General features: G+C 38.7%; 1 protein-coding gene across 4 annotated transcripts in view; it reads right to left on the bottom strand.

The window, feature by feature from the left end:
* Positions 1 to 21,432, bottom strand: part of Cntnap5 (contactin associated protein like 5) — an 893,594-nt gene that overhangs the window by 374,907 nt on the left and 497,255 nt on the right. For all 4 annotated transcript variants that reach the window (XM_029481690.1, XM_029481704.1, XM_029481709.1 and 1 more), the window contains 2 exons: positions 20,008 to 20,157; positions 16,049 to 16,220 (listed from right to left, as the gene is read on the bottom strand). In XM_029481690.1, the coding sequence (XP_029337550.1) occupies positions 16,049 to 16,220; positions 20,008 to 20,157 (322 nt within the window). The remainder of the gene's footprint in view (positions 1 to 16,048; positions 16,221 to 20,007; positions 20,158 to 21,432) is intronic.

The raw sequence follows: 21,432 nt of genomic DNA, 5'->3' as shown, positions 1-21,432 counted from the left end.
TCACCAGAAGTCTTAAGATCCTGTGGCGGGTGTTGTGGGTAGCTGGCGAGTGTCAGCAGACCCTGCGCCCCAGCTGCCCAGGTGCTTTTTCGCCTTTTGTCTATTCTTATGTAATACTATCATATGTAACACAAAGCCACTTTCTGCCATGTGTTCAACTGTACACTCAGTAGAGTGAATTTGGTAAAGTCAGTAACGACAATTAATCTAACAAATCAATAAAACAATTTTGCAACACAGTATCACTATGTTCAGAAAAGTGAGGTTCAGAAATCAAGAGTCACTTGGAGATTTAACATAGTGGAAACCAAGCAGACAACTGGAACCCTCCAAATGTACACATCAAAATTCCAAGTTCGACAACACTGGAAGGAAGAAACATGTGAGAAAAGAGGAAGGGGACAGGGAAGCCAGTGTCTACCTAGAGCATGCATAGTTCCCTTCATTACAGCCTTTGTGATAAGAGGGAAAGCCCAGGGTGCCTACTGTGTATGATAATTTATGAAATCTAGAGTAGGGTTTTTTGAAACATGCCTGAAAAGCAGTCTCATCTAGAGAAGGGCTTTGTGGCTGTATTAGTCATTTCCTTCCACAAGTGGCCATTATAAACCACTAGACAAATCCTGCTAAGAGAGGCAGGTTTGTTTGGTCTCAGTTTGTGGGAAGAATCAATTATAGCAGGGGAAATACAGCAACACATGGAAGTAGCAGGTCATAACAGCATTTGCAGACAGGAAGTAGACAGACACATGCTACTAAGCAGGTCCTTTCTACTTCTCTCCAGGACCCACTCTGGGTACTAGTGCTGATCACATCTAAGACAGGTACTTCCCGTTTAACTTAATCTAGAACCTTGCTCACAGACATGCTCATATGTTTGTTTTTTTTACATGAATTTAAAATCAATATTAACCATTATAGTGATCAAATGTGTTTGCAAAATTGAAGGCTATTTCCAAAGACTTACCATCTTACAGTTTATAAGCATATGAAATATATACTTGTACAATACACACATGCATGCTCACACACACACACACACACACACACAGAGAGAGAGAGAGAGAGAGAGAGAGAGAGAGAGAGAGAGAGAGAGAGATCCTGCAGCAAAAGCAAATCATTTAACTTTTGTTACATTGACATTTCTCAAACTTTTTTGAATAAATGAATATTTTCTACTGATCATGGTTAGTATCAGACAAAACTGGGAGGGAATCTGGTTCCTTGTTATATAGGGAAAATTTTTATGGATGAGCCAATATTTTGATGTGCTCAATAGACTCATGTGCTTTAACTGCTGACTCAATATTTCTAAATGACCCACAGAAGTGCTTGGGTGTTTGTCTCAACACAACCCTGTCTCCATTCCAGATAAACTTAATCTGAAAGTCTAGGATTTGGGGTTACCAACTTATACATTTTAAAAGATTTCCTAATTATTTTTAAACATTCTAGTATATGGAGTAAGTAGCCAAAATTATTGGTATCAAATTTTAGGATTATTTTATATATAGGATTAAAGTATATGGTAGGTTACTACCTATGATCAGGCATGCCAAGCTTTCATTTGTTCTAGTACGAAGGTCCAGGTGAGGGGCTAGAGAGATGATTCAGAGAGAAAATTATAATATGAAGATTTTCAGTAATCATTCAAAGAATAAGCTGAATGTGGCAACACCCACCTATAATTCTGGGGCTAGAAAGTGGACACAGAAGGATTCCTGTTGCTTTCAAATCACTAGTCTACCCAATTTAGAGCAATACACATTTAATGGGAGAACCTATCTTGAAAAATAAGGTATATCTGTCCTTGTTATATGTTGGAGAATATTTTGGGTATATGCCCAGGAGTGGTATACTGGGTCCTCTGATAATATTATGTCCATTTTCTGAAAAACCTCCAGACTGGTTTCCAGATTCCTTGTACCAGCTTGCAATCCCACCAACAGTGTAGGAATATTCCTCTTTTTCTACATCCTCACCAACATCTGCTGTCACCTGAGATTTTGATCTTAGCCATTCTGACTAGTGTGAGGTAGAATCTCAGGGTTGTTCTGATTTGCATTTCCTTGAAGACTAAGGATGTTGAACAATTCTTTGGGTGCTTCTCGGCCATTTGATATTCCTCAGTTAAAATTTCTTTGTTTAGCTCTGAACCCCATTTTTAATAGGGTTATTTGATTCTCTGGAGTCTAACTTCTTGTGTTATTTGTGTACATCAGATATTAGCCCTCTATCAGATAGAGGATTGGTAAAGATCTTTTCCCAATTTTTTGGTTGCCATTATGTCCTATTGATAGTGTCCTTTACCTTACAGAAGCTATGCAATTTTATGAGGCCCCATTTTTCAATTGTTGAATCTTAGAGCATAAGCCATTGGTGTTTTGATCAGGAAAATTTCCCCTGTGCCCATGTGTTCAAGGCTCATTCCCACTTTCTTTTCTATAAGTTTCAGTGTATTTGGTTTTATGTAGAGGTCCTTGATGCACTTGACTTGGAGATTTGTACAAAGATATAAGAATGGTTCAATTTGCATTTTTCTACACGCTGATTGCCAGTTGAAACCAGCATCATTTGATAAAAATGCTATATTTTTTCCACTGGATGGTTTTAGCTCCTTTGTCAAAGATCAAGTGACCATGGGTGTGTAGGTTCATTTCTGCCTCTTCAATTCTATTCCGTTGATCTTACTGCCTGTCTCTGTACCAATAACATATAGTTTTTATCACTATCACTCTGCAATACAGCTTGATATTAGGGATAGTGATTTCCCCCAGAAGTTCTTTTGTTGTTGAGAATAGTTTTGGCTGTCCTGTGTTTTTTGTTTTTCCAAATGAATTAGCAAATTGCTTTTTCTAGCTCTATGAAGAATTGATTTGGAATTTTGATGGGGATTGCACATGCTCAGCTATGTTCATAGCAGCCTTATTTATAATAGCCAGAAGCTGCAAAGAACCAAGATGTTCTTCAGCAGAGGAATGGATACAGAAAATGTGATACATTTACACAATGGATTACTACTCAGCCTTTATAACTGATGGTTTCATATGAAATTCTTAGGCAATTAGATGGAACTAGAAAATATCATCCTGAGTGAGGTAACCCAATCACAAAAGGACACACATGGTATGCACTCACTGATAATTGAATATTATCCCAAAGCTCCAAATAAGCAAGATAAAATTCTCAGACCACATGAAGCTCAAGAAGAAGGAAGAACAAAGTGTGGATTTTTTGGTCCTTATTAGACAACATAACAAAATACTCATGGGAGCAAATATGGAGACAAAGTGCAGAGCAGAGACTAAAGAAAAGGCCATCCAGAGACTGTCTCACCTGCTGATTCATCCCATATACAGTCACCAAAACCTGACACTATTGTGGATGTCAAGAAATGCTTGCTGAAAGGAACCTGATATAGCTGTCTCCTGAGAGGCCCTCCCAAAACCTTACAAATACAGATGTGAATCCTCACAGCCTACCATTGGTCTGAGCACAGGGTCCCCAATGGAGAAGTTAGAGAAAGGACTGAAGGTGCTGAAGGTGTGTGCAACCCAACAGGAAGAACTCTTAGGGACTAAGCCAAGAACCAAGGAGTACACATGGCTTCAGCTGCATAGCAGAGGATGGCCTTGTCAGTCATCAATGGGGGGAGAAGTCCTTGGTCCTAAGAAGGCTTAATAGATGCCCCACTGTAGGGGAATTGAGGGTGGGGAGGAGGGAGTGGGTGGGTTAGTGGAGGAACACCCTCATAGAGGCAGAGGGAATGGCGATGGGATAGGGGATTAATGGAAGGGTGGGAAAGAGAGAGAGGGAGAGGGAGAGGGAAATGGGAGAGGGAGAGGGAGACTGACCACCTGAAGCCACCATACTTTTTATGGAGACCCTATAAATTGTATTTACCTCAGAATTCATCATCAAATAAGACTCAAAACTCACAAGTCCTAAAATTCACCCTTCATGGATTTATAGGAGCATCAGTCATCAGCATTATAATCTGTGCAAACAAATATCACAAGGGAGAAGATTTGGATTCAAGATTCACAGTATACAAGATGATTCTGAAAATTATAATTTTACTGAGACCCAATATTTCACTAAGAATTATAATATGTTTTTCTCAACTTTATAAAATATTAAAAAGGCTGTGAATTAGACCTGGGGTCAGATTAAGGATAGTTACAGAGTTTGGAAGTCAATCAAAATGTAAACTTATTAAAACTGAATAAATATTTAAAACTCAGTTTCTTTTTAAAATAACCATATTTTAAGTTCATAATTGTCACTAGTGACTGCATTCACGAGTATGAAAAAAGAACACTTTCCTTGTTATAAAACATTCCAATGGAGTGGGAGGGTTGGGGAGCATGGGAAGGGGGAGGGGATAGGGGATTTTAGGAATGGAAACTAGGGAAGGGGATAGCATTTGAAATGTAAATAAATAAAATATCTAATATAAAAATATCTAAAAATTAAAAAAACATCACAATGAGTAGTATAGTCTATATCCTTAGTACTTGATTCTTCAAAGCAAATACTGGTTTGAAACCCTTCCTGTGTTTTATATTAGTTACTGAACCCGTTGCTGATAAAACACCTTATATAAGCTACATAATGAAGGAAAGGTTTATCTGGTTTACATGTCAAGGGAATGGATTCAACCTTGGCAGAGAAGACAAAACAGCATGCAGAGAGTGCCTAACAGCAAAGACTGGAGACTTAGCTGGACACATTGCTGCCACAGGAGGATGAAAGTGAACAGATAGTGGGCTTGGCTATCAAATATCACAGGCCATCACCAGGGATCAACTTAGTCTAGCTTGTCTTTGCCTCATAAAATATCACAAACACCTTTGAAACAAGTGAGGACCCAGTGTTCAAACATGAGCCTGTGTGGAAAAGTTTCCATTCAAATCACGAGAGATTCTCATCTACTTTGCCCCAGTAAAGGAATACAGACGTGTGCTACTGATCTAGTCCTATTGTCTCCTGTTTGATATTTTTTTTTCCTGAGAATAGGATGCCATTATTTCAAACATCTATTATGAGCAAGGTTTTTGTTTGGATCCTTGGCTCAATTATCTCCAGACATGTGCTTTTCTTTATTCCTGTCTAGTTTATCAGCCTTTTTATGTGGCATGTCCTTCCTCTGACATCAGCATTGTTCTAGGTGCAGTATAGCTTTGTATAGATGCTATCCTGTATCATCCAGGTGATTCATGAAAACCTACTCAGTGTGTAGTGTGACTTTCAAGGGGAAACATTTTAGAAGTTTCAAAGGATCGCAGGAGCCTGTTAAGTTTCTAATGAAAATACTTGCTATCTATGTAACTGGATAAGCCATTTAACTCCTCTCAACGTTAGCTCCCTCCCTTATAAAATGAGATGAGCTTGTGTTTATATTTCAGTACAGTGCCTCAAGGTTTGAGCCACATAATTAGTAGATAATAGGCTGTTTGCAGCATTGAACCTGTCCTATTATTTTATTTTACTATATTTAAGTGTTCTAACTTCAACCAAATACTGAAAAGATGAGGAAAAAAACTACAAAGAGGATAAAAAACACCCATCTCTTATATTCTTTTATCATTATTTTTCATCATTTTTAATGGGATTTTATGAACTAAGGATATAGATCTGTCAGTTAAGTACTTGTTATAAAGTCTTGAGGTATGGATCCTCAGAACTTATGTAAACATTGCACATGGTGGCATGTATCTGTAATTATATCACTGAAGAAGAGGCAGTAGGATCCCTGGAGCTTTGTAGGCTGAGCACATAATGAAACTGGTATGCTATAAATAAGTTTAATAAGATATACTGTCTCAAAAGAGTAAGGAAGGAAAAACAACTGTGGGACAAACTTTGAATTGACCTTGGGCCTACATATATATGCACTATATATGCACATTCATGTGCATGCATTCCTAGACAGACAAACAGACAGACAGACAGACAGACAGACACACACACACACACACATACACACACACACACATACATACACACACACACACACACACACACACANACACACACACACACATACATACACACACACACACACACACACACACACACACACACACACACACCAGATGCTAAACTACATTTGGTAAAAGTTAGAAGCAGAGTTTTACAGACCAGAAAATTGTGGAGTCTGACATAGCCAATAAATGAACGAATAACAGAGGTACTTTTGATAATGATGAGGAAAAAAAGAGTACATAATTCTACTCTTGATTTATAAGCTGAAAAAAATTCTATTCTTTTGTATTTCCACTTTCAGATAAAAGCAGACAGGGGTACAAACCTGTCAGCACCCTTTAGGGCCACTGCTTGTCATTCCTCCAGGCAAACAGAGCCAACTTCACAGTTGTCAATCTGGCTTCCAGGAGCTACATGGATTCCCAATGTACTCTCCCCATATCTCATTATGGGAAGGGCAGTCACATCCTTAACATTCTCTAAAAGCACTGTCCATTTCTTTTTTTCTTCTCTTTAGCTGCCTTCTCTCCATACTCCAGACATGTTCCATTTATTTTCTTAAAGCATAAGATTGTAATAAAGATATATGTATCAAAAGATGGCCTAGTCGGCCATCACTGGAAAGAGAGGCCCATTGGACATGCAAACTTTATATGTCCCAGTACAGGGGAATGCCAGGGCCAAAAAAATGGGAATGGGTGGGTAGGAAAATAGGGTGGAGGGTATGGGGGACTTTGGGATAGCATTGGAAATGTAATTGAGGAAAATATGTAAAAAAAAATTACCATAGTTATTGATGCAAAACCCTTCACTGTTGTACATTTTAACATCTTTTGAAAGAAGTTATCTTAGAATTATTAACATTAGCTACGATCTTAAAGAAATTGTAAGATCTCTTCAGTAGAGTTAATAAAAATTGAATTCACTAATTAAAAAAAAAGATATCATGCTAGTGTGCTTCCTTCTACTATATTATTTATAGTTTATATTGCTGTGGCTTGTTTGTCTAATTTTATGATCACCTTGCAAAATAAAATGTTCTTGCTAGATAGTGGTTACAGAATAGGAACAGCTAGCACTGGGAGTGCTTTTATTAGGTATTCTTGGTTTTCAAGTAGAGTAAAAATCTTGCACTATCTATGTGGAAGTTTTCAAGATGAGAAAGAGGTGAAAGGATGATTCCTAACTCTTAGAAGACATGTCATTATCTAGTTGTGTTGGGTATGGATCACAGGAAAGAGCATCACAGACTCTGGCTCAAGCTGTGACAAAGTGCCACTATCCTTAAGCTCCACTTTAGTTCTAACATGCTGTAAATGTGTAGAAAATATTTACTAGCAATGAAACTTCAGTTATGTGTGTTACTTTCCTTACTACATGTTCAAATCTGGGCCAACTGGTTGTCCTTCCTTCCCTAGTGTGAAGAGTTTTAGGTGAATACCAATTTTTTCTAAGTTTATTCTTCATCTTGAGTAAATACTATATCTAGCACCAAAGGATAATGTTTACCTGTGCAATATTTGTGTGTGGTTCATCTCCAACCACCAAGAGTAAATGTTGTTAAAGTCAGAAGTGTTCAAATTATGACATGTGTCAAAGCACCTGCATTCAGCAGAATGCAATAATGACATCCAGAACCTTCTAAAGCAGAGTCCAAATAATGATGACAACTGGACACCATCAAAAATTAGTTAAACAAGGAAATATCTGGGTGGGTTGTAAGAGCAGTTATATGGCAGGTGGGGTTTGGATACAGTTTTAGTTCTTCTAGACAGTACAGGGGCTGTCTCTGAAAATCCCATGTATGCTAGGAAAGTATTCTGCAGGAGTCAAGTAAATTCAGGTTCAATGAGAGAATATGTCTTCAAAAACTAGGTGGTCTGTGACTGTGAGCCACTGGCCTTCAGGAAACATGTATACCTGTACATCCATTTACATATAGGCACATGTACATACAGACAACAACACACATAATTAAAGCCAGCCAGCTCCATTTGTATTACAGTAACAATTGCACATTTAAGGAAGTGGGGGACATGGTTTGGGGATGAATTGTGTCTAAGGAAATCATTCTCTGCTCAGTTACTTCATCTGAAACATGAGCCTATAATGTGAGATCACATCACTTAAAAATTCCATACTATAAATTCACTAATGTTAGAGAATTAGTAGAGTTTTGGGGTTGTGTGTGTGTGTGTGTTTCTGTGTGTGTCTGTGTATTCATGACTTTACACATGTGTTCATGGAAGCTGCAGAAGGAGAGCTTGGTGGTCATTTTTCGTGGTTGTCATTCCACCTTATTTTGTTAAGGCAGAATATCTCAGTTTTACCCAGAACTCAGAAAGTGAGCTAGGCTGTTTGGTGAAATAGCCTCATAGATCTATCAGTCTCCACCTTTTCTGAGCTGGTAAATCAAGGATGCAACTGCATTTGACAATTTTAAGAGGATTCTGGATCTCCAACTCAGGTCTCATGATTGTACTGGCAAGTATTTTGCTGGTGGAACTCCTGTCCATCTTCATTTACAGAAACAATAATGCACATAGCATCCTATTCTTGGAACCTTCATCTCAGATTATCTTCTAATGCTTCATGTATTTATATCATGTTCCTTGTCCAATTTGGAAACAGGATTGCTTCCATAATTATTTGGTCAAATTATGTTTCTTAACCAGGCATATTAACTCATGCCTAAAACCCTAGAACTTTGTAGGCTAAGGTGGAAATATTATTATGAATTTAATTCCAGGCTTACCTCAACTAGAGTGTAAAATCTGGGCCAGTCTTTACAAATTGTGAAATCCTGTCTCAAAATGAAAGGGAAGGAGGAAGAAAAATAAGAAGGACGAGGAGCAGAATGAGGAAGAGATGAAAAAGAAGAAATAATGAAAATAATTATAATCACCATATATCTGTTAACATCTTTTACAGTGGTTTCTGAAAACAGAGGTCCTCAACTGTGTCCACCAATCAGCTACATTCTCAACTATTACCAAGGCACAAGAATGATTCAGGTTTTTCTTTCTTTTCTTTTTTCTTCCTTCCTTTCTTTCTTTTTTCTTTTTCCTTTTTTCTTTCTTTCATTTTTCCCTTGAGGAGTTCCAGATGGAGTGCCTATACTGAGAAAGTCTCTCAGACTCTTCCTACATAGAACAGTTATTCCAGGCTAATTAAGTTCCTCCCTTCCACAATCATCCCGAGAACTAGGTAACGCCAAGACTTCTCCAGGAAATCTTAGATCCCAATGTGTTCTGAGTCTTAGTATGTTTTTACAAGTGTGACAATACGAAACATGGATTGTAACTCCCGTTCAGGTTTTTGTGTGCACAAATGGTTGAAGATATATGTGCACATATGTATTGAGCATGTGGAAGACAGTGATCAATGTTACAGGTCTTCTTCAATCATGCTACACATTATTTCTATTTTGAGACAAGTTTTCTCACCGAATTTGCAAACCATTGATTAAGGAGACCAACTGGCCAGAGAACTAGAGGGGACCTCTTGTCTTTGCCTCTCCATCTTGGGAATTTAAGTATACCACTCTGTTCTACTTTTATGTGGATGCTGTATTCCAAGCATAGGTCCTCATGCTTTGGCAACACCCAGTTTACCAACTGAATGGGTTTTTCCAGCTCTTACAGTGTGTGATTTCTGATGCATCATGCAAACACATCACTTCTTGCTTCAGATTTCTACGAAAGAGTTGGGGGTTCCTGCTCTCCACAGATTAGAGTGAGGAACATGTAGAAACATGGGAATAATTCTCCTCCATCAGTTTTTGATGCATTTCTAGGTTCTGCTACATGTTGGCTACATGGCCTTGGAAAAGTTAATTTGCTGCTTTGTGACTCAAACTCATTATTAGAAACTGTAGTTAATGATGATCCCTACTGTAGTTAGGAACACACACACATACACACACACATACACACACACACACACGACATATGGACACAATGCACACACACACACAAACACACAGAGAACATCAATACATACAAACACAGCATACAACATATATACACATACATGGAGCATAGTACATACACACACACACACTCAGAGCATAGCACACACACACATACAAAGATATTTTACAAACTCTAAGCAACCACAGATACAGCCCAAACTACTGTGTCCAGCACAACTATCAATCACTATGGATGAAGATAGAAAATATTCCACATTAAAACCAAATTTAATCAAATTTACCAATTCAGCCCCTCAGAAGGCATTAGAAGAAATAGTGCATCTGAAGAGATTACACACACCAAAGAAAACACAAGAATAAATAATCCTCGATGAGTGAATCAAAGGAAGACATTCTGCATTATAACATACATATAACACATGAAAACACACACACACACACACACACAAACACACATATGTCCCCTGATCAGAAGCTGATGGGGTTTTTAACCCCATAGGAAGAACAACAATATCAACCAACCAGAACCCTCAGAACTCCCAGGGACTAAACCAGCAACCAAAGAGTACACATGGCTCCAGCCACATATTTAGCAGAGGATGGCCTTGTTGGGTATCAATTGGAGGAGAGGCCCTTGGTCTTGTTAAGGCTCAATGCCCCAGGGTAGAAGAATGCCATGGCAAGGAGGCAGGAGTGGGTGGGTGGGGGAATATCCTCATAGAAGCAGGGGGAGGGGAGAGAGATAGGGGGTTTCTGGGAGGAAACAGGGAAAGGGGATAACATTTGAAATGTAAATAAATAAAATATCTAATAAAAGAAGGAAAAAAAAGTAAAAATTAGCTACTAATTTGACTCAGACTGCAGATACTTTGTTGTGCTGGCTAGTTCCTCTGGCCTTGACTTCCATTCCTTGTGAGGCAATGCAATTACCTGGTGGAGCCTTTTGATCATGCAAACTGATATTCAAATGCTTCCCATCTTCTCATTCCTACCTTACGCCATCCACAATAAGTGTCCGGTCTATGCTCCATGATCTCCTTCAACTCATCCCATTCCTCAGGTAGGCTCCTTTACTAGCTCTGGCCACCCAAGCCCTTACTCTTCTTTTGAACTTTAGCAACAGATGACACACACTTCCACAGACTCAGAAATTGACAAACACTGGACTTGAATATGACTCCTGTGACCACTAAATATTTTACCTTAAATGAGCCGTTGGCAAACTTTCCTAGCATTGGTGAAAACCCCAGAGATCTTAAATGTGAGAGTTCTTTAGAGTGTTCTTTAGGAATACATCCTGAAATCCTTTCCCTCTTCCCAGGTTGGCACCTAGATATAACTAACTCCTTTAAAATTTACTTTGTTTTTAAATTATATGTATGTATCTGAGTGCAGGTACTCATGGAGACCAGAAGAGGATGACAAATCTACTGTGTATAGAATTACAAGTGGTTATGAGTCACCAATGTAGGTGCTGGGAATGAAACTCTCGACTTCTCCCAGAGCAGCAAGGGCTCGCAACTAATGGACCATCTCACAGCCCTAGAAATTTCATTTCTATCAAGTTGCACTGTGTGCTGTGATATTGTACATCAGCCACACTTGAAGAACCACTTAATTTCTACAAGATTGTGGAGATAGTTAAAGGAAGTAATAGCTAAAGAATGTTTATTCAGTAACTGCTAGATAAAATGCACTTTTGTTTTCCTCCATGAAACAGGGTAAAATATGATAAATTAAAAAGCAAAAGGCAGCAGAGTGATCCTGGTTTTACTTCAGACCCTTTCAAGCATAAAGGGAGAATACCATATTGTAGCATTTCTCACTTAGAGGGAAGTGCTCAGATGGTGTGGGCATTGCCCTTACCCTGGCTTCCCCAGCACCTGATATAAAGGCGTTCCATTTTAGAAAAGAGCTCAGACATATGCATGTCTTTTTATATTGCTCACTGTTTTTTAACACACTCCCACATATGAGATGGGATGTATAAGCACTCTGTGGAGGTTATCCAACATAATGTTTTTACCATCTTCTGTGTTTGTAGTTCTCCCTGCTCAAGCTGAGAAGCTAAGAATCCTGACCAGAGAGTGAGACACATGTTTTTCTTACAAGAAAATGTTGTAAGAGAAAAAGAACAAGATACAGAAGGAGGAAATTGTATTTATGACTTATTTAACTGTAGGAAACTGAATACACGGTTTTACATGTGTTCCATTGAGTGAAGAACACAAATGGTTTGCATTTTCACAAGGATTAGAAGGAAATGCACTTAGGATACAATCGCAGAGGCCAGGAGCAATAAACCCTGATTTGATATTTAATTTTGCAGCTTTCACATGATGTCCATTTCTGGGACTGGGACTGGATGATATCTAAGGACCTCCCTCAAATTATATTGCTGTATGAGGGTAGTGCACAGGGAATGAAACTTGTAGTATCCAAAATTTCCCTGGCATTTTAGAAAGCTGCACAGAAATCAGTATTTGTCAGTCATAATAAAGTTTATCAATATTGCTGTGTATGGGGGAGATATAACATGTATGTATGCATATGTATGCACATGCCTGTGAACAGGTGGAAGGAAGGAAGAGGGTGTTAGCTATCCTCATTTATCATTCTCTATCTTATCCTTTTGAGGGATGTTCTTTTTCTTGAACCTGGAAGTAATTATGTTTTTGTTGTTGTTGCTACTGTTTTGTTCTAACTAGGCTGGCAACTGGAAAGCTGCAGAAAGCTTCCATCTCTAGTTCCTATAGCACTAGGGTTACAGGTACTCACGTGTTACTGTGTTTAGTTTGTTACATGTACACTGGTATCTTAACTCAGATCCTCATGTTTTTGAAGAAAGCATTCTTACTCAGGGAGACTTCTCTCCAGCCATAAGTGATTTTTCAAGGGTAGACATTAAATGCCTCAAAGGAAACTGAGCTTAGAAATTTGTAGACATCATTTCCCAAGGCCTGAAATAGCTCACTGAAAAGTACTTTAAGATTTTGCAGCTTTGTGCCTTTTTCCTTGAAGACTGCTATGGCCTTCCCATATTTGCTATCCTTCACAAATGACTAGCACTAAGATATTTGAATTTGTAAGAAACATATTTGGAAACAAAAGATGAGAAGCTAGAGTATATAGGTGGACCCCACTTCACTCTAAAGGTGAAAAAGGACATAGATACAAAGATAGAGTTCTTAGTATCTGCTGTCTAAGGGGAAACTCTCAGGCCTCTATAGTCTTGTTAGCCAGGGGCCAGGATCATCCCCTGCTATGCCTAGATTCATACCAGCTGGTTTACATATTCATACATGACAAATGGAACAAACATCCCTCTTTGAGATAGGCAAGGAGATCAAGAGAGCCCCTGCCATCTACTTCCCCAAGCACTGAGGCTTTTCTTACACTTCCTGATCTCTGACAAATTGCCTCTTTATTGTGCATCTATACCACATATTTTCCCTCCTTGTATCTATTGCTGTTACTAGTTTACATGTATATGAACTTCCTTTATGACATTTATCTTTATTTCAAAACTTAAAAGAAAACACAAAACTCTGAAAACACCTGCCTCCCAGATTTCAAACAAATGCAAATTAGATCAATAAGAAAATGACTGCAATTCAAGTGAAATATACCACTTATCCACTAAAGCAAATACATTTCATATTATACAATAAAACCAAACACAATTGTATGTAATATAATTACTCAAGACTACAATTACACAAAAATAAAGTGCAGGGCTGATGGCAATGACTTTCTTGTAATTAAAAATAATGAGACCTTCCATGATTGTATGATAAGATATCAAAGATAGCCCATTTGACAAGTGTCCCTGTATTGATCTGTAACACAAAATGCTGTACCAGATGATGAATTTGGGAGTTCCTCCATTGCTAGGAATATAGACTTGGGATGGTACCCATATCCTGTAATAGCTTTGATTTGGAAACCTCTATATTAGCACATGTTAATGAAGTACACGTTTTATTACCCACTTTTCCAGTTGGTCAAATGAAAAAAAAAAAAAAAAGCACAAGGATCAAGAAGTCAGTGTGATGTGTTGGGAATATCATTTGCAATGGTATCAGAAATGCATGCAAATGTTCCTTGTGATTATAGTGGTCATAGCCAACATTAGCAAAGACCACATGCTACATGGCTGATTTCCCATGTTCCACAGTAAAGGCACCTGATACTTTTCATCATTTCTCCCTGGACTGGAAAAAAATCATCTCCCTTACTCCACTTACTATGGCAATATGGTTTTGTTGTTGTTGTTGTTGTTTGGGTTTTTTTTTTTTTTTTGATTTTTCAAGACAGGGTTTCTCTGTGTACTCCTGGCTGTCCTGGAACTCACTCTGCAGACCAGGCTGGCCTCGAACTCAGAAATTCGCCTACCTCTGCCTCCCAAGTGCTGGGATTAAAGGTGTGTGCCACCATATTTTTCTTAACTCATGTTTCTAAGCAAATCTGATGATGGTCCTTCTCAGTTCTCACATAGAATATGAAAGGGGAATGCCAGGGCCAAAAAGTGGGAATGGGTGGGTAGGGGATTGGGGGGAGGGTATGGGGGACTTTTGGGATAGCATTGGAAATGTAATTGAGGAAAATACGTAATAAAAAAAAGGAAAAAAAATATGAAACCAAAATCTGCTAGCACAAAAGTCTTCATTTTGATAATTCCAGGTCCACATCCCAAGCTATATGGAAGCCGTGCGACTTTCCTGCTTGACCTAAAGGCTGAATCATGTCAACTGAACCTAAGACATGGTGGATTGAAAGACAAGACATCAATTTCTTGCTTCTCAGGAAATGCATATTGTCAAAATACTATCATATGCTGTTAGTTACAAAATGCATCCCACTACTGGAGATATTAAATGCAAAATCAAATTATTTTAACTTGGCAATACTTACAAGCCCTGTCTTTTGCCTGGCTATTCTGTGGCAGTATCTCCTATCAGCTTTTGTCTACTCTCAACTTGGCCAAACATGATTTTGATTTATCCTTTAAGATGTAATTCAAGCCAGGCATTGGTGGTGCATGCCTTTAATCTCAGCACTTGGGAGGCAAAGGCAGGAAGATTTCTGAGTTTGAGGACATCCTGGTCTGCAGAGTGAGTTCCAGGATAGCCAGGGCTAACCAGAGAAACCCTGTCTTGAAAAACCAATATATATGTATATATCACATACCCAAATTTCCTCCATTTCACTCCTCCTCCTCAAAGTGGTATGAGCTTACTGGTGTCACATGTTCTTACTAGTATCACTTTTCACAAATCAGCGTACATATCAGTTTATAGCAATGGCTAATTAATGTAGCCAAGGACCTTAAATACCAACACATAGGTATCCACTTAACAAATCCTATTTACCCATCTGCTCATTAATATCTTAAAAGGGGTAAGCAGAATTAGAAGAATGAAGGAGGTAGTTGCTACAGAAGGAACACATCAAAATACTGCTGAAACTCAGCATCCATTGTTTGGCTTTTTTGAGTTAAAATCTAGAACCTTCTACCATAAGAGGAGCTAAATCTCAAGAGAGCTGCCACTAGAACATGAGCATCATGTTAGATATCTAGGTTGTAGAATAAAATGACTGGTTCTTACTAGTTTACTGTCTGATCACTTTAGAATGAGAGAAGCAGTGAATGGGGTTGGTAGCAGCTAGGACAAGACAACCCCAATTGAGGACATTCACAGTGAGCAACAGCCAGCCCCTTAGCTATAGACTTCCTGAATCTGTTAACATTATAGGAAGAATACCCACAGCAGGCACGGAATAAAATGGTTTAGGGAGAGAAATTCCTCCCTACTTTCTGCTTTACTCTTAACTTCAAAGTAACCAAGTATTGTTTATGCATAAAATTTTAATCCTTTTACAAATCTGTATTTTGATTTAATTTGCATATCCCATTTACTGCAAGTCATCATGAAGAGAGACTCAACCAATTTAAACCATTTTCAATGGGCCTGAAATCCCTTCAGAAATATTTTCTATTAGGCAACTCAATTATATCTAATGTGGCTACTGTCTACAGATTAGAATTTTGCTTAAAGAAACTCATATTCAGAACAGTGAGAATGGGAAGGGGTGGAGGAACAGAGGAGACAAGACAATAATTACCTGTCTTTGATGCTACACAGATCAATGTGTAAATCACTAAAACTCCCCAGGGAACCTTGCTGAACTGAAATGAGGTCCTTGGGCTGGTTATCAATAAAGATGAGCCTCATGCAGCCTTGGAAAGCCTTAATGGGGTTTAAGCATTGGGAATCGGTGAGATTGTCAGGGCACCCTGTGGGACAGAGAGAAAAGATGAAGAGCACTGAAATGATAGGTCATTGATTTGGCAACCTATTGATGGAAGACCTTGAGGTCTAATTATCTTGGCACTTCTGTATTCATAGCAGGGCACACTTGTGTTGTAAACTGGAACTCAGGAAGAGATGCAAAAATGATGCAAAATGGGGATGCTCAGTTACTATAAAGGAGAAAGGTGCCAAAGGGAACATTATTGGTATGATAGTTACTTTAATCCCCATTGTGTGTGTGAATGTGTGTGTGTCGGTGTGTGGGGGTGTGTGCACATTTCTGTGCATGTGTGTATGTGTATATGTGTGTATGTGTGTATGTGTGTATGTGTGTGTCTCTGTGTGTGAGTGGTGCATGCCTAAAAATTCAGCGTTCTTTGTGGTTACATATAGAAGCCAGAGGTTGGAATCAAAACATCTTGCTCTGCAACTTCCCATTTTATTCTTTGAAATAAGGTCTCTTTGTGAATCAGGGCTTCACCAATATACCTAAACTGGCTGGTCTTGAGTTCCAGGTCTCTGCCTTCACCTATAACTTTACTTTGTGTGACATGGGCTACTCATCCATATGGAAGCTTTGTGACTTATATAGGCTGGGTTGTCAGTGAACATCAGGAGCCTGCTTAACTCAGCCTCACCATCACTGAAACTCAAGAAGTTCCATGCCATGCCTAGTATTTTATATGGGTAATGAGAATTCAAACTCAGTTTCTCATGCTTGCATGGCAAACATTCTACCAACCGAGTCAGCTACACGCGCACACACACACACACACACACACACACACACACACACACATACATTGCTGGAAATGTGTTTCCTTTGAAAGGCATCCTTAGCATACTCTTCACATATTTTAAGTGCTTGGGAATGTTGGTTGTATCTCAAAGCACTCATCTAAGTTCAAAATGCAGCTCTTAGTTACATTTTCTAAGGAAATTATGCTCTGGTAAGGATGGAAAATGAGTAATTTTTGGCTAATTGTGGAGCATTAACAAGATAAGCTCCTGAGAAAAGTACACTCAGGAACCAAGCAGGATTTTTGACATGCAGTGCAAAGCAAATCCAGACATTAAGAGAATGATGGGCTTAAGTACACATAGTTGCAGGCTGTAATAGCACATGAGAAAGGTTACCACCACACCTCTTAAAAAGTGTTCTTTTAAAAAATAAAACTGCATTGCACCCATTAGTATCACCTGCAGTCAGCTCAACCTTCTCATTAAGACAGGTGAAGACCAAGCAGATAGATGAGTATGTGTGCTCTTACAAACTTCATCTCAGTAATTTTCATAGGTTCAGAGCACATGGGAATATGAGCTTGAAAACATGGCAATATGCCATAAATACAAGGAATTATTTCACTCATCTCTGATAGACAGTCACTGCAGGGCTGAAGCCTGGCAGCTGGTTAACAGCTCACAGGCACGCTATAAAATGAAGAGATGCTACTGCTTCTAATTGAAACTGTAGAGAGAATTTATGGAAGTTGACTACTATTGTGGAAGCTCATTTTTTATGTTCCTTAAGTTTACAGTCTGCGTGTGGAGAGTTTGTTTAAACACTGCTCAAATCATAGATAAATCTTCATGTTCTATGTCTTGCACCCTAAAAACCCACTCAGAATTCATCAATAATCTAACTGAGGGGAGCAGAACCATTATACTGCAGTGATATTTTAGAAGATTATTGTACCATTATTATTCAAAGCCATTTTGCCTGGGAATAAATTTCTGACTCTTATTTTTGCTCCGTTGCTGAAAAACCCTATGTAATCTAGAACACACAGCGTGCAGTTGGGACCACTACTCAGCATTGATTCCTGTTCATTTTCTTTCACTATGGGCTGCAGTGAACAAAGATTTGAATCTGCACCATACACTCAATGTCTGTAGAGCCTCCTACAGATTATTATTTTATTAATCTTAGAATGACAGTGTATATGAGTATGAGTGCACATGTGCCACAGCCAATGCACAGAGATTAGAACTAATAACTACAGCATTAGATTACAACTACAGCAATTGGTGCTTTCTACCTTCTCTGGGGATGGATCTTTGGTTTCCTACTGAATACACCAGGGCTAACACAGCAAGATCATTATGAATGAGCCATACAGATTATTTTATTTCACCAAACAACAGTTTTATTATCTATCATACATACACAAGATCATCTAAAAGTACATGCTGTTGCTTGGCATGTGATGGTCATTGTGGGTGAAGGACTATCGTCCTTCTTCATGCTAAAATCCAAATGCATTGATCTTGTTTTGCACAGCTCCCTTCCAAAAAGACCTTTAATATATATTCTGTGCCTGTGCAAAGATCTTGGTATTTCAAGATCCACAACCTTAGGAGGAAAGGGGTGATTTGTAGATTTTAGAGCTAAGAGACTGCAGGGTTTGAGGATGTACTCAGTGTAGAGTGTATGATAAGTATATGACAAACTCTAGGTAACTATTGTGGATGTGTCATTGCTATGACTACATTTCTATTACTACGTGTGAGCAAGACAGAGCGTGTGCATGCATGTACTGTCCTGAACATATGGAAGACAGAGACAGAATTGTGGAGCCCATTCTCTTGTCATAGTACAGATTCCAAGGACAGAACTCAAGTCTTCAGGTTTGAGCAATGAGTGTCTTTGCCCATGGATTCCTCTTATCTCTTCAGTGAAGGCTATTATGCAGTACTTGTGTCTGGTAACTTCATGGGAAGGAACTGAAAGCTTTAGGTCAAGGCTAGCTCATATTCACATCTACAAGATCTGAACCAGGTTAAATAACTTTCTATATTGTGTAAGAGAACCATGATAGGAGAGTTGAGTGTGTGTGGGGTTGGGTGCATGAAGACAAGTACCTTTTATGTGCTAAGTAAGCATTCCATTTAACTTCAACAAGCCTGCATTCTGCACTTGTTCATACTTTCCAGTAATTCTGAAAGTGATCATGTTGTCTGTGTTCTACAAAAGTACTTCAGGGAATGTACTTAAGAACTTAAGGTCAGTCAGCTATAGAGAATAAGTCACCTTTAGATGTTGCTTCTGTAAGATAGATCACTGACTACAGAATTAGACATCTATTTTAATAAAAGATACATTTTTAAATACTCAGCATGGGTGAATTTGTAAACATGGCAAATGTCATATAAGCTTTTCCACCTGAGTTTATCTTTGTTTCTGTTCCTAGAAGTGTTGCAATTGTTGCAAATGATAGAAAAGGCAATAACTTAGAAATTGCAATGGCTTCTCCTTGTTTCTTGGAGGCCCTACCTCCTTTCTACTTTTCTCTGTCATCCTCCATGGGTGTGAAAAATCTCTTAAGACATAGAAAAGGAGATCTGAGGCTCACAAAGTAAAGTGGCAGTGGAGGGCCAAGATGTCCATGCTGGCTGGTGGTTTCTCCCACTTGATTTTTTTTCTCCTGTGGGTACTTGCTGACTCTTAGCTCTGTTTCTCTGAGTTTTCAGCTGAATTTCTCCTTTCTAGTGTGAGACCAAGAGTTTGGCATGGCTTCAAGAATTACTTCTGGTGAGTTATGTAACCCAAATCTAGTACCTAGGCCTTGGGTGTCCTTTTGCCCTCAGCACTGCCCCAGATAGCTTACATTTGCACAGTTGTATGAAGTTTTGATTTCTCACTATTTGGTGCCTGAATATGCCTGCCTTCATGCATGCATGGTTATGGGGGAGAGATGTCTAATTGCTAAATCACATGGTAGAATAATTTCCCTGCCTCTTTATTTATTGTCTCAAGGCTAAGGAACTTACCTCCAAAGTAGTAACTCTTTCCAGAATAAATCTGTATTCGGGAGGTGTCTGGAGCTGGGGAAGCAGCATCATTATCCAGTGTGAGAGTAACACGATTTCTCCTGGCATTGATGCTGACAGAATGCCACAGGCCATCATTTAAGCCACTGCCTGCAAGAGAAACAGGAAGGTCCGTTTCATGAAGGTCATCTTTATTCTCTGCCTAATAGCTTAGCATCTTTTTCTAAACCATTTCTGATAGTTTCATCTTCAAAATGAAGGGAACAAATCAAATATGTGGAACATCTCTGCCAAATAAAGAAATGCTATTTATTAATTAGCATGATGATAGGTGGCTACCAAGGAAAAAGCTTAAAAAAAAAAAAGTTAAAACCCCTCACTGTCATACCAGAAATTGTATCCTCAGACAGAGGAGGCATAGGTCATTTTTCCCCTCATACTTTTCTGAAGTTTGTATCCAACTGATAGTGAAATCTTTTGCAAGTTTTTGTTTAAACAAATGGCTCCAAGAGTCAAAACTAGGACTTCACATATTCTGTGTAACTATATACCACTGGGCTTCACTAGCCCTGGAAAAATTTTATTTAATTATACAAGGTTACTTTCTTAGTTCCTTTCCATGTTGCTGTGATAAAATACCCTAACAAAATTAACTGAAAGGATAAAGACTCTATTTCAACTCACAGTTCGAGGATACAGTAGTGACATACTGGCAGGGAAGTCAGGGCAGCAGGAGCTTGAAGCAGATGGTCATGTCACATTCACAGTTAGGAAACAGAGACGGATGAATACATGCTGTTGATCAGTTGGGTTTCTCTACTGTATACCATGCACAGTCAGATCTCCAGTTCAGGGAGTGGTTACATTTACATTTACAAGGATGGATCTGCCCACATCAACTCCCATACTCAAGAAAGTCCCTCACAGATATTCTCAGTCTAACCTTAATTTCTGTAATCTCTTTTGGTGTTCTTGGAGGCTTGCTCTTGGGTGAATCTAGATCCCGTCAAGGTGACAATTAGCATTAATCATCATGCCTACTCAAAGACAGGTAAAAATATAAAATGCTTTGACTATATCCTCCTCTATATCCTACTAGCCTTTCCCATGCCACACATTAGTTAATTGTCCAGATAGGATTGCTTCTATTTTCATGTCCATTTCCTGAAGATTACAAAGCCAGCCCCATAGCAAGGTGGAGGGAGTTTTCTACTGCAATCAAGATACAGACAAATTGAATAGCTGTGTGTATGGGGGGGGGGTGCACATGTGGAGGTCAAAGACAGTTTGTGTAAGGTAAATCTCTCTATATGCTACCTCCATCCCAGGAATCGAGCTTATGTGGTCAGGCTTGGTGGCAAGAACTTTTACTGGCTCAACTGTCATTCTGAATTTCAAGAGTTTTTTTTTTTTTTTTCTAAGTTA

This window comes from Mus caroli, chromosome 1, assembly GCF_900094665.2.
Source record: "Mus caroli chromosome 1, CAROLI_EIJ_v1.1, whole genome shotgun sequence".
In the NCBI taxonomy this organism is placed as follows: Eukaryota; Metazoa; Chordata; class Mammalia; order Rodentia; family Muridae; genus Mus; species Mus caroli.
The sequence above is the reverse complement of the archived record's forward strand: the minus strand, read 5'-3'. Positions and strand labels throughout refer to the sequence as shown.